Below are 22493 nucleotides of genomic sequence, written 5' to 3'. Positions count from 1 at the left end.
GTCCTTTTTTGTTCGTATGTCTTTTTTGAATTTAAATGAAATTTTATGATTTTTCAACTGCAAAAAAATTCCATCAAATATGTAAAAGAAATGTACGTTCATATCTCGATAATATCAATAGAATTATCATATCTATTATGCAAGACGACTTTGAACTTAAGACCTTTTAAAAGATAAAATATGCAAATCGCTTCCTCTCTCGCCAGCTGTAAACAAACGGGAAAAATACACGAAATGTTGAACGGACGCCAAGTCTCCGTCCTTGCTTGCCTGTCTTCGGCTAGACTGCAAGGCGATAGTCAGTTCATCATTTTTTGTACGATATATTTAGCGTTAAACAATTAATACATAGCAATACTTATCTTCTAATATATAAAAATCAATGCCACTTTTCGTTGTAATTCCATAACTCGAGAACGGCTGAACCGATTTCGATAATTCTTTTTTTATTATATTCCTTGAAGTACGAGGATGGTTCTTATGTAGAGAAAACGTTAATATGTACCACGGGCGAAGCCGGGGCGGACCGCTAGTGATAGATAAATAAATGTACAACTGTTTGTAAAGCTTTACTATATTTACACTTTTCAATGATTAGGTACCATTTTTTTTAGAAACCGTCTATCGTTTAGCGCCACATTGGCCGCATTATTTATAATTATATGTATAAGTTTTATTAAAATATTTTATTCTAATTTAATAATTAAGTAACTATATCAGGTTTGATGCATACATATTATAAATTATTTTTTAAGTAGTTATTTAATTTATTATTTCTCAATTCCAGACTGTCAACTCTCCACCTGTGCCTCATCGAGACATCACCGGGGTATCAGCTACATCCTACCGCCCATACAACGAAGAATATGCTTCCGTCCAACGCCATATCGATAGACCTCAACCCGAACTTGACATCGACCGTAGTAAGAAGGATAAGAAATGGTCCATCGGAAAATTGTTCAGGAGAAAGAAAAAGGAAGAGGAAAGTGGCTCGTCATCACAAAGTGATGAAGGTGGACGATCACCATCGAAGAGAAAGAGCAAAAAGAAAAAGCGAGCGCCTGCTGTCAATAACTTTGATCATATAGTTATCAGAGACACACGGCGAGCTCAAAGTTTGGCCAAGCCTATTGTACGAGATATTACTGATGATGGAATCTTATCCGATCCCTCAGCAGGTTTCCTGAATTATCAACCGAGAGTCCGCGACACACGTGCCGACCAACATGATTATCTATTTGTAAAAGATGAAAGTAACATTAGACCTGAAAAGATGGTATTAGACACCTCAACTAAAAAATCGAGAAAGAGTAGACTAAAAGCAAGAGTCGAAGCTCTAAGGAATAGTATGAGGGGTGATTCGAGTAGTGATGAAGAGTCATTGAAATCGTCTAATTCCTCATCAATGTTGCGATTTAGAAGCGACGATTCTTTGATGCGTTCAAGAGATAGTTCTCTTAACAAAAGGACAAGGAGTGCACGAAACGAACGGTACATCAAGAGATTATCAAGAGACGAAGAGCATCAACTTAACAAAGAAGCAGAACTATTGCAACAGGGATATTCAAAAGCTGAAGTTGAAATGTTGACACGAACTCCTACTAGCCAGAGTAGTGGTTATGGAACTTGTAAACGTGAAAATACTAACAAAGCGCATACAGAACAATTAAATGATTTAAATCGACGTACGATGAAATCCGAATCAGTATCTTCATTCCCCTCCACGCAAAGTTATCCATCATCGATTAATTTTAATGCTAAAGTTAACAACGAACATATTAACTACTCCATTAAATATCCTAATAACAATATACATCGCGACTTGCTTCATCCTAATAGCATCAGAGAAAGAACTCCATCTATTAATCAATACGAGGATCCCAATAATGTAATGTGTGTTAAATTTCCACTTGGAAATGTAAATAACGTCAAAACTGAGGAAAAAGCACCGCCTGTTCCTCCACCACGTGATATGCAAAGAAAAGTAGTCACGCCCATATCAATGTACCATGATACTAGTTCTTTGGGTGGAAACATGATGAATACTAACCAACAGAACGTTTTACATGGTGTGCCTAACAATGACTTTGAAAGAATAATGCGTCGAAGTCAAGAAAGAACAATTGGTTCAGGATTTAACGGATTACGAAGACCAATATCAAATTCTGAAGATCATATTGCAATGCAAAATAACGAATATTTGCAAAATTATAATTACAGAAATGAACAACCACGAAGGCCCGCATCAGTTTCTGCTGAACCTAATCACTATGGAATGTATATGAATAGTCCCATGTGGAAAAAACGATTAGAACAAAATAAAATTATGAGACCTGAAGCAATACAAGTAAATCAAGATTATTTGTATTATGCTGATCAGACTCCTCGGTCCCGGCGACCAATTAGTATAAAAACTAGCCAAGGTGGTTTTGAAAGCCAATATTTAAGTGATTCACAGACAACATCCAATTTAATGGATAACATTTACAGGAGACCTCGCAATGCATCAGAGTTTTGGAAAAAAATTGATGATGCTGAAAAACAAAGGCGGCAACAAACTTTTGTAAATTCAAGAGGAAGCAGCGATTATTCCAGTAGCACGCAATTAAATAAAATATTTTTGGACAAAACTAAAGTAAATGATAGGGGACAGAACAGAGACGTATCAGAAACAACTCACACAACACAAAGTAAACCTCCGGAAACTAGATCATGGAAGGCTACAACTGAATACAAACGCTCTGTTACGGTAGAACCTCCAAAATCAAATACGTCGCCTGTTTTGAAAACACATACCCGACACAAATCTGATACATTTATTCCAAACTCTTATCAGGTTCCATCAGACGAAGAAGGTTCAGAGCGAAGAAAATCAACAAATCTGGATGATGCTCTTAATGAATTAGAAGCTATTTACAATAGTCTTGGCTTAGGTGATGAAGACTTACTTGATAGAGCTGAAAGAAGAGAATTGATGACACCAAAATTTAACGATCGCTGTAATGACTGGAATGGCAACGATGACAATATAAAATTACAAAGTCAACCATCTACGCCATTAAGGCGAATATCAAGACGTTCTACCTTACCAGACAAATTACAAGATGACATGGCATTCCGTCGATTAAATTCGACAACCAATAAAGAGAAGCCAAATTATAAAGACACACAAGCTCAAATTAGTTATATGTTAGCATCGCCAGTTTATGTACCGTATGCTTCGGATGATGACAGGCAATCTGACCGTAATGAACCTGATATTATACATGATGACGTTGTATATAGAAATATCAAACAAACAAATAGCAGGCTGAGAACTGTTGATCCTCAACCACCTTTTGGTATACCCGTTGGGCCAGTATCTCCAGCACCACAAAGTGACTATTTACATGCAACGCCAGAAAATAAAGGAAGGTCGCGTTTTATTCCTAAAAGATCACCTGATATTGTGGCTGACGATTTAGCATATCGAAGCCTACGCAAAGATAGCAGACATTCAACATTATTTAATGGAGACGAATATAGTGGCCTAATTAATAATAACCATAACTATACAGAATTTCCCTTCACGAATAACTCTACGAATAATATTAAAAAGAAGAGGGCTGTAAGGTCTCTATCTGCAAATATCTTTACAATGATACAAAAAGAAATAGATGACGCTATCAACATGACCAAAAAACCTAGCTTACAAAAAACTAATAGTAATAGTGACGTTATGAGGCGCCTTCGTGATACTTTTGAAAACAACGATAATCAACGTGACTGTTATCCTCGTAATAAGGTAAAGCAACGGCACAATACTGTAAATTTATTTGCTAATAATACACACACACCCACCCATCATTTTGCTAAGGATGATTCATTTATTCACAACGAAAATAAATGTCTTGCTAAATCATCATCATGTGATAAATCCACAACATCATCACCATCCAATAAATCACCACAAGCATCTAAACGATCATCAAAGGACGAGTTTCAACAAGTACTCAGTATGCTAGCACAAGAAGCAATGGATACGAGTAATAAATTGGGAGTCGCATTAGCTGAGCTAGATAAAAATAGAAGTAAGAATGATTTGTTAGACACGCATAATAAAATATCAGACAGCAGGATTAACTTTTTAAACAGTCTTACGAATAGTTCTAATAACGATGTGGTGTCTGAACTTAAAAATAATGAATTAAACCATAATAAGATAGCCACTGCCAATTCTCCAAATGAAATTAACGAGGACCAGGAAACCACAGGTAAAAAAACTGAGGACAGTTTGCTTAAAATATCTAATCAATTACACAAAGTAGAAGATCGATTAAAACATAGTTATGAAAAAGAAATCAATTTTGACGAAGAAAGCTCCCGACTAACGTCGTATGTACAAAAAGAAAAAGAAGATCCTTTAAAAGTAAAAGAAACGGTAGTAGCACCAGTTGAAAACCAATTTCAACCGGATATAATACCGGTTAAAGTACAAAATGATACAAAAATGGTTGAAATTCCACCGGGATTAAATTCTAATACTGATTTACCATCACTAAAATTCCATCCTTCAAATCCATTTCTGTGTAGTGATGATAAAGTAAAAGAGCTAAACGAAATTAAAGCATTTAAAGAGCTTAAAGATGGTATTTCTGATTTAATTGCTGGTATAACAGAAGTGAATGATAAAATATTTATTTCCAAAACAGCTCAAAAAGCGACTACAACACAAAAAGAGGCAATTGACGTTAGTACAACGGATAGCTTAGCTAAGGCGATTGCTAATACAGAAAAAGACATTCCTGAACGTGTTAATATACCCTCTTATGCAAAAGAAGATAAACCGGATGACGCGGATTCGACTGAATATAACTCATCTGAAGAACTGGCTACAATATTTAAGTTCGAGGATAGAGTCAATAAATCTATTATTCATAATAACAACGACCCAGACGATGAGAAACGACCTGATTTAAGTTCACCAAAACTTGTTCGGACGATGAATCAACAACTCAGAAGGTTATCGGTTGATGAAAACACTGCTTGTCAAAGTAATTCACTGCCAAGTGACGTAGTTCCATGGAGAGCTAAAAGGCAAAACAATAATTCACAAAACGATCATAAAGGTATGTGGGCACTTATCATGCACGCTATTTGGATTTCACATTGATCATGCATCCCTCTCATTTGTTATATTCACACGTAAGCACTGTCTTGAGAATCTTTTTTGTTGTGATTTTAACATTAGCGTTTTATGTTTTTGTTGTTTCTGTTATTTCGACAGGCAGTAATACGAAGTCAAAGCGCAATTGGCACGACTCAGGCACGTTGATGTTAGCTTGTTCCTACACTGTGATGCTCTCTCAACACTTGGCAGATTTGGACTGGCTGATGCTGCTCGGCTTGCTGTTAGCAATGATCACTATTATAGCCATGTTATTAATTTAATAATTATATAAATAAATCACAGAAGACAGATCTTTAGTTAAGTGACTTTGCAAGTTATATGGATGCCTGTACCACAGTATAATATGCCTGTAATTTTTCTTCTTTTATCTGCACACAACCTTGTGTTTCATTAAATTTTAACTTGTGAAATGATTTGACTACTATCTGTCGTGATTATTTTTTAAAAACGTTACCTAGTTAGGTAACGTACATAATATAGGTAGTTACCTATATTATACTAAGAATAATCTGAGCATACATTTTTCGTGTTATAGCATTTATTACGTCTTATTTTAGAATTAAATTTTCTCCTGAATTAAACTTCTGAGCAATAATATGGCACTATGTAAATTATCGATATTATTCGTTTTTAAATGCATTATATCCAGTTCAGACTTAAAGTTATGTAAATGCACAAGGAAGTGACATAAAACAAGCGTAAATGATTAAGAAGTCATTGATTTTATTATATGTAGTCAATAATGTTGTATTGGTTCTTAACCAGGAGGACATTAACATAAATTATAGCACTAGTAAATGTTCCAGTTTCCATTATTTAAGTATAATTTTTGTAATGAAGAGCTTTGGACCAACTGGAAAATACATCATGAATTCATATTGTTACAACCGTCTGCTTAGGGCGGGCCGTTCACGGGCAGCTCGAGCGGTTCGGTACATAAATTGATAAATTAAACTAGACAAACGTATGAACAACAATTCATTTTGTTATCAAATATTTTAGAAAATTCCTACAATATTCCAACGTTTTTCGGTAATTTTCAAACAATAGAAAAATATTAAAAATTATGCTGTGATGTTAAACATGTAAATTAAATTTTAAAAATATAATTACTACATAATATTTTATGAAAATTTATTAGTAATTACGAAATCTTTTGAAGACTGTGCCAAATTATTCAGAGCAATTAATGAATATTACTTAAATACTTATACATAAGGCTATTCTTATTTCCAAAATACTTATAAGATGCATGACCTTATAATTTTTGCATGGTTTTCATTTTTATTTGGATGTTAAGTTTTGTGAATTTTATATGCATAAACTATTTAATAATTAATTAACATTTATTATAGTGACTATATTTGAAACACCTAAATAATATATTTTCCCTATTATTGTAATAATTATAGACGAGCAGACCGATTATTATTGTTACCTTTTATTTAATAAAATTAAAATTCAAATGTCATTACAAATAAGTGAATATAAATAAAATATTATTAAATTGTCAAATAAAAATTAGTAGGTAGAGGATACTTACAATTTTATAATGTAATAAATTATTATTTTTATAGATATAATTAAGTTTTTAATATTTTCTCTTTCTTTTAGGTGAAAACTGAATGCTTCAATAATTGCTCTTCAGGATTTTAAACAACGATATTAAACCTACGAAATTAATAAATTATTTTATATTGTATTATTATTATTATTTACGTAATTTTATCCTGTTGTATGTGACATTGCTACTTGTACGTAGAGGCTTCCATTATAAAACGAGCGTTATTTATATTGAAATAATGTTGGTTTAATTAAATTGTTTCAGTTATTCTGTTGTTTTATTTTACTTCCGTATGACTATAAAGTACATAATATTTCAAAAGCTACGAATTAAATCAGATAAACAGTAACACTTCTCTGTTTACATATAGGTACCTATTTCACACATTGAGATATACATATGGAGACGACACCACCTACATCACTTATGTCCCGCTCAACATACCTACGCCATATGGCGTAACTGCACGCTCATTTTTTATTTGTTTTAAAGTGAAACGCATGAAATAAGCCTTCGTGTGTGTTACGATATTGCACAAATAATACAAATAATACGGAAAAGTGCAAAGGAATAACTTTCAAAGGTAAGTACCTAACTAGATAATAAATTTTAAAACTTAGTTAGAGCAAAAAAATGGCGCACAGATTTTGTTCGTGGTGTCTCCTCCATACGTAGTATTATTATCTCAATGATTTCACAGAGCAAATATTATATGGATTTTAAATTAGACACGACAACTTTGCTTGTACTGTTTGTACTAACATTTTCTTTTATAACACTATCCTTATGTAAAACAATTAATTATACAAGGTGAACATTTTTTCCCCTTTGTTGTTGAAACACAATAGACGGAAACTTGAAATCATATTTTTTTATTATTATTTTGAGTACATAATATTAAAGCGCCATCTTATGGTATACAGAGTTACTTTATTGTCTATGAAATCGTACTTTTTTATTAGTTTGTTCGTAATTTCATAGATGGCGCGATATACAAATATGCATGAACAAAGTAGACTTGCCACCAAAGAAGTCTCACAGTCAACTCACAGCGAAACATCATATATCATTAAAATCTAATGATCTAAGCACCTAAGCGAAACATACAAGAAACCTTGAAACACACACAGATAATAAAGACACTGTGAAAAATAAAGTTTCAACAACCTATCGGACGCAGCATATGCCGCGGCCGCGGCCGCCTCTACACATTGTACCTAGCCAGCGCATTATACCTAGAATCTCAGCCTAGAATATTTTATCTAATTATCTGAAAAAACTCTACTAACTGAATTTAAACCCTTTTTATAATTAATCACAGAATATTTTTAACTATATTATTATGTATGTACAATAATCAGTGAGTACTTAACGAATGTTTGTACAACCTGCTTACTAAATTAATACGGAAGTTAATTTACTAAATTACTCGATAATATAATATTTAAATTATTACACGAAATTACCTGAACAAAGTTAAATTTAAAGTTTAAACCTGTGGTTTCAACTCTATATTTATCACTATGAAAAAAAGCAGTTGAATTTAGAACGCGATATTGAACCGCACTCCCCACGAAACTATCTTGGAATGAAATACAAATATAATCTTTATGAACTTAACGATAGAGTTAAATTTAAAAACTCGTCGCTTAAAAGGACGTAAATTTTTACGACTTTCGTGACACAAATTATTTTTGTGAATGTGTGATTGTGTTTCATTCAGTTACCCTCCCCGCACCAAAATCAGCAGAAAGTTTAGTTAGAACATTTGCCAGCGTACTTCATCCATTACGTCATAATGATATAAGGTCATTTTTAACAATTTGATTTTCTATGATAAAGTTTGGCTAACGAAAGATTAGACTGGGTTTTTATTTCGAAAATTTATATGGCAACACTTATAATTACGTAATTGTCATTAAAACCTGAGTTGTTGATGTGTCAAAGTGAAAATGATTTCCGCGATTTTAGTGATTTCTCATTGAAAACGAGACGAAAACATTGAAATGCGACTTAAAAAAGGTTATTTTTATTATGATTAGTAAATTTGAAAAGAAACAAGTTGAAAGAGATGTAGTTTTCAAAGAAAAATAAGAGTGTTTACGTGAAATATCTCAATGCATTGTTAAGTGTGACTTTGATATTTTGATACTATTCATTTTGATTGCATTGTTTAATATTTATTATTTTGCAGGTAACATGGATGATACCAATAGTCCAGTTATAAACTATTCAAGCAACAATAAAAAAAATGAATGATCTGTTTCGTTCAAAATGTTTACAGACACAAAATCAGTATCTTGACGAGATTTCTTCTATGACCGGATCATGTTATTCGTGTTGAAGATAGTATAAAAAACGAAATGTAATAACTGCAGAAATGGGTTCATAATAAGAGTCAGAGATAATGATAGTGATTCTTACTATTCACTCGCGGTTGAATTTTTACATTTAATATGATTATATTGATTAAACAAACTTCAATTGTATTTTTATTGTGTTTTTTCTTGCTTTCATTCGGTGTTCTTTTTTGTCTATCTGAATCAGTTAACTGTACTAAGTACATTACATAAAACAATATTATAAAGATGAAGAGTTTGTTGTTTTTTTTTGCTCGTAAGAGAAAATAATAAATAAAAGTATTAAAATTAGATTTCCAACTATAACCTAAGTTGCCATATGTTGATTTTTTGAATTTGCCGCCTTTTTCCAGTCTCATCTTTCGATAGCCAGACAATACTCGGAGTAATTTTTTATAATGATAACTATGGCTGGCAACATTAATGTAAATTGTAATGTCAATTTTAAGATTGCGACTGAACGACTTGTATCCATGGTTTTGAATAAATTATTAAAAAAAAAAGAAATTTTAATGTCAATTTCACTATTTATTTGCAAAGAAAAACGGTTGACGATTGCGTCTTGTGCTAGAGAATGTTGTGAAATTTGCGTATCGTTTGTTCCTTTTAATTATTGAATACTTAGTTGTAATTTTCTATAGTGTTAAATTAAAAACGTTTATATATATTCGTAATGTTAAATATTTTACAAATGTTGTTATGTGACAGTACATATTGTGAATTTTTAACTTAAATTTTCCATAACATCCTACTTTGTTCCTGTGGCCTGCCTTCTGCTTAATACTGATATAAAGGTAAATAAATATTTCAATCTACATTTATAATGAGAAATCTTGATGTTTAAGGGTTAGTTAGTGCTTATAGATGCCAGTAAGTCAGTTGAGAACTTTATCATATGGTTGTTGACGAAATGTAACGGTTTTGTTTTTGTGTTTCAACTTTCATTGCAATTAACTTAGTAAAAAATTTAATCTACACACTTGAAATAATAATCTTTAATATTTATGCATGGTTTAATTCATAATACTTCTCTTTTAAAACGCTAAACTATGCATTGGGAAAATTTTATGATATGAAAAGTTATAAAATTAGCCTTTAGACAACGAGACTTCAAAGAGGTTAATGTGTGCTCAATTTTTAAGGTTTTGCGACATATTTTAATACATAGCTTATTTAGTTAGACAAGAATCTATACAAAGGTAGATATAACAAATTAACAAGGTTTCACTTACATTTGTTTCCTACCACTTTAACAATTTACTTTTTACTTAAAGTGACATAACTACAATAAATGCAATATTGATCTCATGAAGGTTTTTGTAGACATTGATATCATATAAAAATTGATATTCTGGAATCTGGAATATTTTTTTGTCTTGACAAAACATAATATTGTAGGGTTATTTTATTGTTAAATTAGCTGCGCTACGCGGTTTCTCCCACGTTGCTTTGCCTCTGTTAGTCGTAGCATGATGATACATAGCCTATAGCCTTCTTGGGTAAATGGGCTATCTAGGACCGAAACAATTTTTCAAATCAGACCAGTTGTTTCTGAGATTAGCGTGTTTAAACAAACAAACTCTTCAGCTTTATAACATTAGTATAGATAAAAAATTTTCAACTTGGGTTGGTTTCAATAGATAGGTATCCCTTATTTTTTTCTTTTTATAAATAACCTATATGTTACTGAGTGATAATATAACTTTCTGTTTGCAAAATGAATTTGAAATTGGTCCAGTAGTTTTCAAATTCACTTTTAGAACGCAGTAATATTTTTATAACAATAATATTAATTACTACATAGTTTAACGGTTTTATCAGATCAGTGATATATTCACATAGGTATATAATAATCACCATATCCTACAAAGTGTCATCATCCTAAACTACGGGGACGAAATGGGAAGTGTTGACCATTATTATATTATCAAACTAAGGTCCAACAACTATTTTTATCTCCACTTGACATTGAATGCTGGAGGATTGTGAGGTCAAATAAATCTTAGAAAACTTTATTTTAGATACTGTGAATGGTTTAATTTTTTTAAAGTCACCAAGCGAGATCTTAAAAATAAATAACAATGGCTTAATTTAAATAATCAAAAAAGTTAATTATAGGATCAATTTTATCTGGTGTAAAACTAGGTATAATACAGTTTTTAATTAACTTTAAAAAATGGAACAGGTTTTTCAATTTGACTATAATAATATGGCACTGGAGATATGTTATTATGTTTACAACAAATTGATTTAGAAGATGCTGTGTAACTTCATTTTGCTGGTGGGTGAAACTGCATGTCAATGTTATTTATTCATATTGTGGACAAACAAGTCTTCCCATGTTCTGTATTTTAAATAATAATAGTTTCTCGTAATGTAACCAAATGATAATGTGATATTATGTGATAGTAACACAAGGTCTCCCGGTATCTTATCACATTCTCGGTTTTGTCAATGTTTTGTTTGGTTTGATAAAATATGTAGACTGCTACATGTTTGTACTGTGAATGGATGTATTGTTTGTAAAAAGCATTCTTTAAAATCATCAAGCATTTTTAGTTACAGTCTTAACCCATTGACCCAAGCGGCCCGATCGGTCCCAGACACAATAGAAATTTCTATTGTGTCTGTGGTTCCAGGGCCTGAGTTACTACTGTTTGATTTTTTATATTTTGCATACAAAATCACGTGTCTTGGGTGGATATCAAATTATAAAGTAAAATGTAAAGATAACAAAGTAAATAAATTAGTACTGCTTCCAAGAATAAATTGTAGGTAATAAACACTTATCTTATATATTTTGTGCTATTTTTATTAACCGACTTCAAAAAAAAGGAGGAGGTTATCAATTCGGCCGGTATATTTTTTTTTTTTTTTTTTTTTTTATGTATGTACACCGATTACTCCGAGGTTTCTGAACCGATTTACGTGATTCTTTTTTTGTTCGATGCGGGATGGTGTCGAATTGGTCCCATAAAAATTTTATTCGGCTAGGCCTAGTAGTTTTTATTTTATGAGCATTTTTGTCTGTACTCGATGACTTAATTTCAATGTAGCAAGTAACTTTGATTGACTTCCCGGTAACCGATTGAGCTGAAATTTTGTATACGAATGTAAATTGGATAGCGATGAAACATTATCATGACATGGAGCTGATCTGATGATGGAATCGGAAGGTGTCCATAGGAACTCAGTAATATATTGACTCAACTTTATCGAGTTTGGGCTCGTTTGATTCGTGTTGAAAAATACACTAAAAAGTATTAAATAAAAATAACTGCGTTAAAAACAACCGACTTCAAAAACGGAAAAGTAAGAAATAAAAAAGATTTGATATTATTAATTACTACATATTATTTTTATGTGCTATTTATTAAATAGGTTTGAAGTCGGTGCCAAACACTAAGCACTTAGTATTAAGCCCATGCACCGACATCTAACCTTTTTAGTAAATAGCACATAAAAATAATATGTAGTAATTAATAATATCAAATCTTTTTTATTTCTTACTTTTCCGTTTTTGAAGTCGGTTGTTTTTAACGCAGTTATTTTTATGTTTTTATTATTTGCTTCAATACTTAGCGGATGTGACGTTGAATGTACTTATTGTACTGCAAATAAATTTAGCACTAATTTGCTCTACAAAATATATCTATCATACTTTTCATACATGACAGTTTTAGAATTTTGCTTATCTCATATATTTTTCAATATTTATCTTATTTATCAGTGATACAGTTCCAATGAATTCTTATTTATCAATTTGTTCTCAAATCACAAAAGATAGCATTACTTACCTAAATTTAAAAAAAATCACATGAGTAAAATAAATTTCACATAACTAGTTTTAAGATAGTAAACATAGTAAATGATAACATATTTTCTTTGTATCTGTTATTAGTCTACTATCTATAAACAATAACAATTCACTATATCTCACAAAATATGTATATCCAATTAGTAAAGTTAATAACTTTATATAGTATATCATTTAAAATGTATGATTACATTTTTTAACTTATTAAACATAATATGGTAAAAGTTATATTAATCTTGTAATTTATTAAATACTAGCGGTCCGCCCCGGCTTCACCCGTGGTACATATTTCGCAATAAAAAGTAGCCAAATTTCATGCAAATTGGTTTAGTAGTTTAGGCGTGATTGAGTAACAGACAGACAGACAGAGTTACTTTCGCATTTATAATATTAGTATGGATAAGTTATTATGTTTTGTTCTGTATAAAATTAAAAAACATAAAAATACATGTCTACTTCATAATTTTGAATGGATAAGATTCTATTCTTATATATTTACCTATATTTAGGGTCTTGCATAGTATGTTGTCAACTACGTTATATGTATAGATTTTATGAATTCTGTATACTTACAACATCCTCATATTGGGTTTCAATAACAGGACATAACCTACTTTGTAAGGGAAACCTCTTAAGTAACCTATTTCCCCTTTTCACTTAATTAAATTACAGGTAGTAGAATATTTATAAAAGTTACGAAGTCAGAGATTACGAATTGGTTACTTCTAGGACACTGCAAAGCTCTTTCTGTCTAACATTATGCGACATTATCTAATGATCTTAGACTACTGAAGACTATATTAAGTCACTGGGTCATCATCGCCATCATCTCTGATCTCAGGGTGGTGGCATCTCATTGAGCCTGAGTAAAACGGATCTTGCGAGGCCTCTACAAGAAAAGCTATTAGCTACGCCACACCCCAATTCCTTTAAACCCCATGGATTACGTCAGTGACTTGATCATCTTGGTGGCATCTTACACGGTCGAGCCTGACTGCATCGGTCAGTGCATCGCGCTCGATAACCATCGTGCCGTGAAATAAACCATAACAATGCCGGCCATTTTAACATTTATGCGAGTTTCGTTGTTCCCGTTACCGTGGACTGGTTTTCTGCGAAATTGATTTCGTGATTGTGTCGCATGCTTATCTGTTGAGCACTTTTCGCTGGTCTCATTACGTTTATCTCTGTTCTGGTTAACTGTATCGTCAGTTTGCGATTCAGTTTTGCGAAATGCTAAAATTAAACCGCGTTTTGTTGGTGACATATTTTAGTTTTTAGACTTTCCGGCTAAAGCGTTTCGATAAATCATATTTGCTCATGAATAGTGTTTTCTGCGTGTAATTTGCTTTCTAGTTTTTGAAAAGGAGAGGGAAATAAGAATAAAAAAAATAAAATAAAAATAAAAATCATTTATTGATCAATTTGTGGGTTAGGTACAAACATGTAACATTTGGACCCCAAACTAGGACAGCCTGTATTTTGGGGTCCACCTTCCTTAATGACACAATAATAACAAAACTATAGCATAATATTAACTTAAATAATGATTTAGGTAATTTAGCTATTTTTTATACAAAATTATACAAAATAAAATTTAAATTATACATTTTAACTCAAGTTTAGTAGATATACTCATATGTTGTGCGTGCGTGTTTGAATGAGTGTGCGTGTTTGTATGCATGTGTGAGCTTGTGTGTATGTATGAGTGTGCGTGTGTGTGTGTGTGTGTGTGTGTGTGTGTGTGAATGTATGTGTGAATGAGTGTGTAAGCGCGTGAGTGGATGTAGTGGCCATTATAGTGGTTGCATTTGCTAAATTTTTATTTGAACTATGTACTGTTCAGTATCTGAATAATTCTGGGTCAGCAACCACTCTGCAACCTTCTTTTTACATTTTACTAAGGTAAGATTGTGTATAGAAAGGCTTTTATTGACCTTTTTATATAAAAATATACTCATGTATGAAGATTGGCGACGAAGGAAACCAGTACGCGGAATAAGGTTAGAGCATACAAGGTCATTTCTTCTCTTACCAGAAGAGACAGCACAAAGAGGTGTTATTTTATGTTGTCTAAGTGTTATTTGCAATATATATGTCTGCCTTACATTCAGAATTTTAGCTTCCCTATACATCTGGTCAGTTGGATATCTAAAAGGTTTATGAAGAATGACCTTGAGAATGCCTCTTTGTGCTCTTTCTAGAATTAATAACGACGTTTTGAAAGTGCCACCCCATACCGAAATGCAATATTGGATAATTGAGTGGCAAAGAGCTTTGTAAACCATAAAGATGATATTGTGTTCCAGTAATACCCTAAGTCTTTTAAAAATCCACGATAGTTTTCGAACTCTAGTGGTTATAAGTTCAATATGTTGCTTCCATTTACAAAGGTTATCGATTATAACTCCTAGGTATTTAATGTGTGGAACCATTTTTATAGCAGAACAATTGCATAATATATTCGAACTGAATGTATCACAGGTGTGAACTTTTAATATAAAATCATTAGGTGGTTGAGAAGAATTTGTGGAACTAAACGCAATAAAATTAGTTTTATCCAGATTTAAGGTGAGTAGACTATTTCGCAACCAATTAGAAACAGTTCTGATGCCGTTCTCCGCGTGGAAGCACGCCTCAGCCCAACTCCCTCCATGAAAGATAAGTGAAGTATCATCTGCAAAACTAATAATTGAACCATTGGCAAGATTTAAATTACAGAGAGAGTTTATATATATTAAAAAGAGAGTTGGGCCGAGCACACTTCCCTGCGGTACACCGAATAACATAGGACAGTCGTCACTAAGATGATCATTTATTTTAACACACTGAAATCTATTTTCGAGGTAGTTTTTAAAAATTTTTAACGGAACATCACGAATACCATACCTTTCCATCCTCTCCAAAAGTATCGGGACAGAAACTGTGTCGAATGCTTTTTTTAAGTCTAAAAAGATACCTAGAACCTTTTGTTTTTTATCGACATGATTACCTATTTGATTAACCAAGTGATTAACTGCATCTTCTGTGCACCTGCCCTTTCGAAAACCAAATTGGAAGTTTGAGAGTAGATTATATTTCTCCAAGAAGTTAATTAGTTGTTTATTAAGAATTTTTTCTAATATTTTCGAAAGGACAGGGAGCACAGAGATAGGTCTATAATTATTAGCATCTTTTCTGTCCCCACTCTTATAGACAGGATGGATAAGCGACTTCTTGAAAACATTAGGAAATATGCCTTTAGCTATACATGAATTGAATATATTAGTTAAATAAGGAATTATTATGTGTTTCGCCTTTTTAATGAAGTTGGTTGGGATACCATCCCAACCACATGCACTGCTATCTTTTAAATTACTTATAATACTATCGATTTCCAAGTCATTTGTTTCCAAGAGAACCATAGATGTTGATTGAGTAGATTGCTGATTTACAAGAAAATTAGTACCAAAATTATTATTATTAGAATTTAGTTTAATATTAGCAGCTAGATTTTTCCCAACCGAACCAAAGAAGTGATTAACGTTATTAATAGAAATTTTAGGATCACTGTTGCACGAGAGTAAATCATAATAATAATATAATATATCAGTTTAATAAAATATAACATATCATAAAATAATATAGGGTTCATACGCACTATGCGGGTAGCCGCGTTGCGGGTAGCCGTCCGGCTGACCGCAAGCACAATTATGTACGTAATATTCATTTCTATGCGCACTGCGATGCGGCTACCCGCAGACCGCTCCGGTTGCTCGGAGAGCTGCGGCCCGAGTGACGGCCAGCCGGACGGTTGCTATACGCACTGTGCGGTTCAGTCTGCGGCTGCCCGCCATTGAGTGAGTGTGTGCACGTGGTTGCAAAATGCTTGCTCTCATCTCGTGTTTGCAAATAAGGATGCACCCAGTACTTCTTTCTTTGCTTTTCTTCTATACGTAACGTGTGTAAATGTAGTAAATAGCTGCAACTTCTTCCATTTCCATCTTTGAAATGGATCGACATGACCGCAAATCGCAACGGTTCTTCAACCGCACTATGCGGGTAGCCGCATTGCGGGTAGCCGTCCGGCTGGCCGCATTCGCAACCGCATCCTGCGGTCAGCCGGACGGCTACCCGCAATATGGCTACCCGCATAGTGCGTATGAACCCATAGATCTATTCTTCATAATTCATATTAAGTACCTATGGATTTTTGGGTCAATAGGGCTAAAGATGACCTGAATAAATTTGACACGTTTGTACACTCATTTGGCGCATATAGGATTGTGAGGTGAATATATAAATATTGTTGTTTTCTTCGTGATCTTTATCTACTAAAAATGAAACATTTTTGTATTGTATCTGTACCAAAGTCCTACAAATTTAAAAACTCATTGCTCTCAAGACTACTTAGCGAAGTCACGAAGGAACACGTGCGTAGAATAATTCAAAGAGTATTTCTAATAAGAAATGTAGAATATTACTTTTTCATACCTCTCATGATATGAATTATTAATAAATCTAATATATAAAAATCAATGCCACTTTTCGTTGTAATTCCATAACTCGAGAACGGCTGAACCGATTTCGATAATTCTTTTTTTATTATATTCCTTGAAGTACGAGGATGGTTCTTATGTAGAGAAAACGTTAATATGTACCACGGGCGAAGCCGGGGCGGACCGCTAGTAAATTAAATATATTTACTTATATATGAATGAAGTGAAGTGATCCTTAACATTGTGAATAGCTTTTTAATTCGATGTGAGTACAGTATAATATGATTTATAAAGATCTCAAATAAGTAATTAATCCTAAGATCACTTAGGGAGAATTAATAAGTCTATTACATAGTAAGAAACGTATCAGGTGAACGGATTTACAAAATCTGTAACACATTGCATTGTAATGTACTAAGCATAATTATAGAAATTTAATTTCCTTCGTCATAATTCTTTAGAATTTACCTATGTAGCCGAGAACTATACCGAATATAAGGATTAAAAGCATCAACAGGAGGTTTTGTGTTTCAGTAATTATCGTACGGTGTCGATGAAAGTGGGGTATGTAACTATAAGGTCGGACGCTATTTGTATTGTGCTCGCCTCGTGGTGCCGGAAATCGGAGACGACGTGAAGGAGACAATTAAGCCTGCGTTGAGCCCGGACTAACTGCTTTCCTAATATGCTATAATACAAGGCAATATACGTGGTCGTACTGTTATATCAGACCAACTGAATAGTGCGAGATATGTTTGCAGTAGGTATGCAAAAATATATTATAATTTGTGTGTTCTTCGCTCGATGTTTCACTCAAATTTTATGTAAAGCATTATTATATTAAATATTGTGTTATAGATAATGATGCTATTTACTAGTCTCTGTGGGATACTGCCCTCAATATTTTCCTATTAGTTAATGAGCTGCAATTTAATGTTGCGAGTGTTAAATTGTGTTGGAAGTTTATGATCAATTATTTTAAGTTAACCTTCGCAAAGTTTTCCTATATGAGCTTTTATACGTATTCGTTTGAGGTCAACAAAAATCATAACGAAAACAAGTTAGCTCTGCAATTGCCCATAAAAAGGCTTTTCTCATTTCGATCATTGATGTCCCAGCTTCTGTAGAAAACAAAGAAAGGTTGGTTGATTTAAGATTCCGTTAACATATAGCTCAGAAAATATTTTAATATACCTATTCATTGTCTCGAATACTCGATAGGTGTTGAATAAATAAATAACTAGAAAAGTTTCCACGTATAAATTTGGAACAAGTATCTGAATATAGAGATTAGGAAGTATCGCATTTTTCTTAAATTCTAAACTGAATTTTTACGTAAAAGGTAATACGAGCAAACATTGAACGTCAAACAAAATTTATGTCTTTGCGCCCAAATTGACTCATTTATTATAATAATTATAGTTCATCCTTTGATCCCACGCACGTTAAAAAGGCTATTTAACAATCGATTTGACATCATTCATTCGTTCATTGTTATATTTACACAATAATATTGCGTACTTATTAATCATGTAGTAGGCGTAGACTTAGAAGCCCGCACAATTTTCTTCGACAAGGAAAATCTTTTCTCAGTAATGGCTTGAAATGTCGGGAGACTTTTTTATTGTTTTCTCTTATCTGAAAATGGCGTAAGTGCAGATTTCTTTCAAGATATTGGTGTCCAGGAGAGAACCGGCTTCCGCATGACGTGTTCAGCGTTCGACTAATGGCCCGCGCATCGTGTCAGTAACGTTTTTCGCGCCGTGCTAACAGGTGCACTCGTGCTCTTACGCTATTCTGTGCGCCTAGTACATTTCGCGATATTTTAAACAGAACTAAGTGACAAAGTTTCGTGTGTGTTTGTTTGTTTTAATTGTATTTCCAATACGGCCACCTTGAACGAATATCAACGATCAAACCGGTAAATTTCATTTTGTGATTTATAGCGTAAAGGGGCGATGAAGTGGGCTGTTAATGCAATTTTTATCTGCGACACCGATAAATTGCAAACGATTTGAATCGATTAGTATAATCGAGAGAAAGCTAAAGCTGCTAAATCAGGTAAAACGAGATATTTTACGCCCTTGTTTGGATACCTTTCCAAAGGCTTAATCACTTTTTGTATCTCGGTAGCGAGAATTTGAAATAGCGGTGCCCGCAGCAACGGTATAAACTTGTAGGAACATAGCTTACATCGAGGATGCCTTTAAGAATACCATACGTGCCGCAACTAACATACGCGGGATTCTTAATTTTATTTATTTATAGCCGTGAAATGTTATCAGCTTATGATAAATGTGACCGTTACTAGACATGACCTTAAACGTTATGAATATTTAAACGGCTCAAACCGACATGTCCAGTACTTAAATAGCTCATGTCGATGAACTTGATTGTTTCTCAATATAATGCATTGTGTCAGGTTTATTCGCCTTCGTGATATGGCGATAGAGTCCTTTATAGTTTAAACGACGGTTAATATCACGTGTTACGTATCATAATTATATCATTCGCTGCATTTTTTTTTATAAATAACAATGCTGTTATGTTTTAATTTATCTTAATTATAAATTTACAAGTGCTAAAATGTTTTGCAATCTCGGAAAGTTTTAGAAAGGTTTAGAATAAATTAACTTATATTCCAACAATGTGTTCACAAAAAATGTGTTAATTTAAAATTATTGTCATTGGCACTAAAAATACGAATCCGGGACGAGTTGAATCATCTGCTGCCTCAGATGCATCTGTTTTCAAACTTTTTATCTAGAAGAGTTAGAAGTGAACAATTACAATGAAAATTATAATAATTTTATTCAAGCGAAACGCTACAAGTCTGTTATCGTGAATCATTTTCCTTGAAGTGTTTATCTCATAAAAACTTGACTAATAAATAATAACAATAAAGTGTTGTAAATAATTGCTTCACAATAAGGTCGATTGCATGCAAATATATGTACATTTAGATCTGCGCATCAATCCGATTTTATGAAAGTTTTTTAGTTTTCTCTTCCACGACATATATAATTTGCATAGACACGTGATGGCTCTACCGCGTCGGTATCTCGACGCGAAACCGCTTTTTTTTTAATAATGCCTAATATGGTTTTATAGACAGTTAATTATTGTCTTGATAGTGTTCTTATTAACCTTAAAATATATTTTTTTATCTCTGTGTTATCTGTGGCGTCACAATCATGTAGAGTTAGTAGGTACATACTTTATGTCTCGCCCTCATTCTTGGCTGTGTTCTTGGGTTAGTCGGTACAAACTTCTAAATCAATACATCGAAAAGGATCCAATAAGGCCAGTCCTTGTATAAAGGATCGCTAAAGTGAAACTGGCTTTCAATAAAATCCGGTCCGACGTTACATTTATTTACTCGAAGCGAATTGCGGTGTATACTGTATATTACTTTAACCCCAAGACCACAGTTCAAAAACAATGCAGCTTAAAATATTTCGCTATCCGCTTGACCTCTTTTAAATTCAGATGCGATGAAAAATTGTACCTGCAGCTGCAGTGTGCAGATAGACTCTACCGTGAATCATTGTCAAAATTGTCTTTATTTTTATTGGTGTAGTTGCTTGTAAATTGCATTTATTTGTATTGTGTTCTAAACATCTTCGCGAATTGTACATAATATTCTGACGAAAAGAATATTATCCGTATTCGTTTCATGCATAACAAAATAGTTACTGCTTAAATAAATGTAAAAACATTCCAAGTAATAATATAATAGCAAAAAATGAATACTAATAACTAACATCGTAACAATCAATTTAATTTAACCTCCGTATAATTTTTCCAACAAACTTAATCCGATTTATTAAGGCGACGACAGTATCCATTCAGGCAATTTAATTCCTTATTCATCACGAAGATGTCAGGGACGCATCAATCTAATAAACAAATCGAGAATTATTGGTCGCTTGGTTTTTGCAGATGTTTAATCTATCGACATTCAACATGTGTTTATAGTAACCTATTGTTATCGCGTGTACATAATTGCATCTATATGATAATTAGTCACATACACTGTTTACAGTTAGTTCGGTGACATGTGTACATTTCCTGGTAAAATTAATTCATTTCCTTGAATTTTAACGTTAAATTAAGGCAATAAAAACGTATACGCGGTTATTCTAAAGCGATATTGCGAGGTGTTCTCAGAATCGCAAAGGTCAAGTTGACGTGTCTCGTTGCATGCTCTTTTATTAAAATAAAAACTGATGTATGAGTCGAACCGGGTTGATATATTTATGGTAGGTGCTGTGTGCTATAAGTATGTATGTATATGCTATAATACGTATGCAATAACGACGGCTACACTCAATAAGTTATAAGTCTTGAAATGAAATTGTGCTTCGTAATGTGTAATTGAAAATGTTGTTTAACTGTTGATATACTAATGAATGGCAATGCTATCAAGACGTGTGTGCATAATGCTATAAATTTGCAGCGTAACGTATATTTTATCGAATATGTTTTAATATTCTATGACTGATTTAATCTGTAACGCGTTATCATTATCAGGCACGTAACGGCTTCTAGGTCGTCAGGTCATTAACTAAATAGCTGCGGCAAAGAAAGTTCTTTTCCAACATTTGCGTCAGTATTTGCATTGGAACCATAAATATTGACGAATACAATTATCGCGGTGAGCTGTCACGTTGGTTTCTTGACAGATTTGCTTTGTTCGTCATGTTTTGGTATACAAAATGGGTTAGGGAAAACAACACGTGATCATTAGGACAATAAGAAGGTGGCAGTTCGTTGTTTTATTTTGTGAGAATGAAAGAAATTCGATTCAAGTTTACTAAAATGATATAGACTTATTTTTTGTGCACACGTTCTTTAGCTTGTTTTAAAAAGTAGAGTTATGCATTTGGTTCTTGTTTTTGTTTAAATAAATTTACAATTGAACTTTTTGCATTACCTACGTTAGTTGGTAGGTATTCAAAGTTTTCGCCTTTCGGTAGGGTATTTAATCAGTAATAAATACACTGTAGGTTATACGATATGTCCTATTGGCAATTAAATCTTTTTCATTCAGAATGTACTTACTATTATGCTGATTGCATAATTCCAACAACAATAGTAATGA

General features: G+C 32.9%; 2 protein-coding genes and 1 long non-coding RNA gene across 9 annotated transcripts in view; all 3 read left to right on the top strand.

The window, feature by feature from the left end:
• LOC123694187 (homeobox protein 2-like) overlaps positions 1 to 7001 on the top strand; it is a 92458-nt gene extending 85457 nt beyond the window's left edge. For 3 of the 4 annotated variants that reach the window (XM_045639542.1, XM_045639541.1, XM_045639540.1), the window contains 2 exons: positions 788 to 5108; positions 5267 to 5624. In XM_045639542.1, coding sequence (XP_045495498.1) covers positions 788 to 5108; positions 5267 to 5430 — 4485 coding nt within the window. In that variant the 3' untranslated portion in view covers positions 5431 to 5624. Of the gene's footprint in view, positions 1 to 787; positions 5109 to 5266; positions 5625 to 6784 lie in introns of those variants that run through there. The other variant, XM_045639543.1, reaches the window with a different exon arrangement.
• Positions 7002 to 8582: 1581 nt separating this feature from the next.
• LOC123694188 lies at positions 8583 to 9327 on the top strand. Its single transcript, XR_006751780.1, has 2 exons — positions 8583 to 8756; positions 8929 to 9327. It is a non-coding gene; the product is annotated as an uncharacterized LOC123694188 (long non-coding RNA).
• A 407-nt stretch (positions 9328 to 9734) lies between these two features.
• The window catches only part of LOC123694186 (supervillin-like), a 147167-nt gene continuing 134408 nt past the window's right edge, over positions 9735 to 22493 (top strand). Inside the window, exon 1 of one of the 4 annotated variants that reach the window (XM_045639533.1) lies at positions 9735 to 9888. The gene's annotated coding sequence lies outside the window, so the exon portion shown is untranslated. Of the gene's footprint in view, positions 9889 to 19166; positions 19311 to 22493 lie in introns of those variants that run through there. The other 3 variants (XM_045639535.1, XM_045639536.1, XM_045639534.1) reach the window with 3 other exon arrangements.

Source organism: Colias croceus, chromosome 9, assembly GCF_905220415.1.
Source record: "Colias croceus chromosome 9, ilColCroc2.1".
Classification (NCBI taxonomy): domain Eukaryota; kingdom Metazoa; phylum Arthropoda; class Insecta; order Lepidoptera; family Pieridae; genus Colias; species Colias croceus.
The sequence above is the reverse complement of the archived record's forward strand: the minus strand, read 5'-3'. Positions and strand labels throughout refer to the sequence as shown.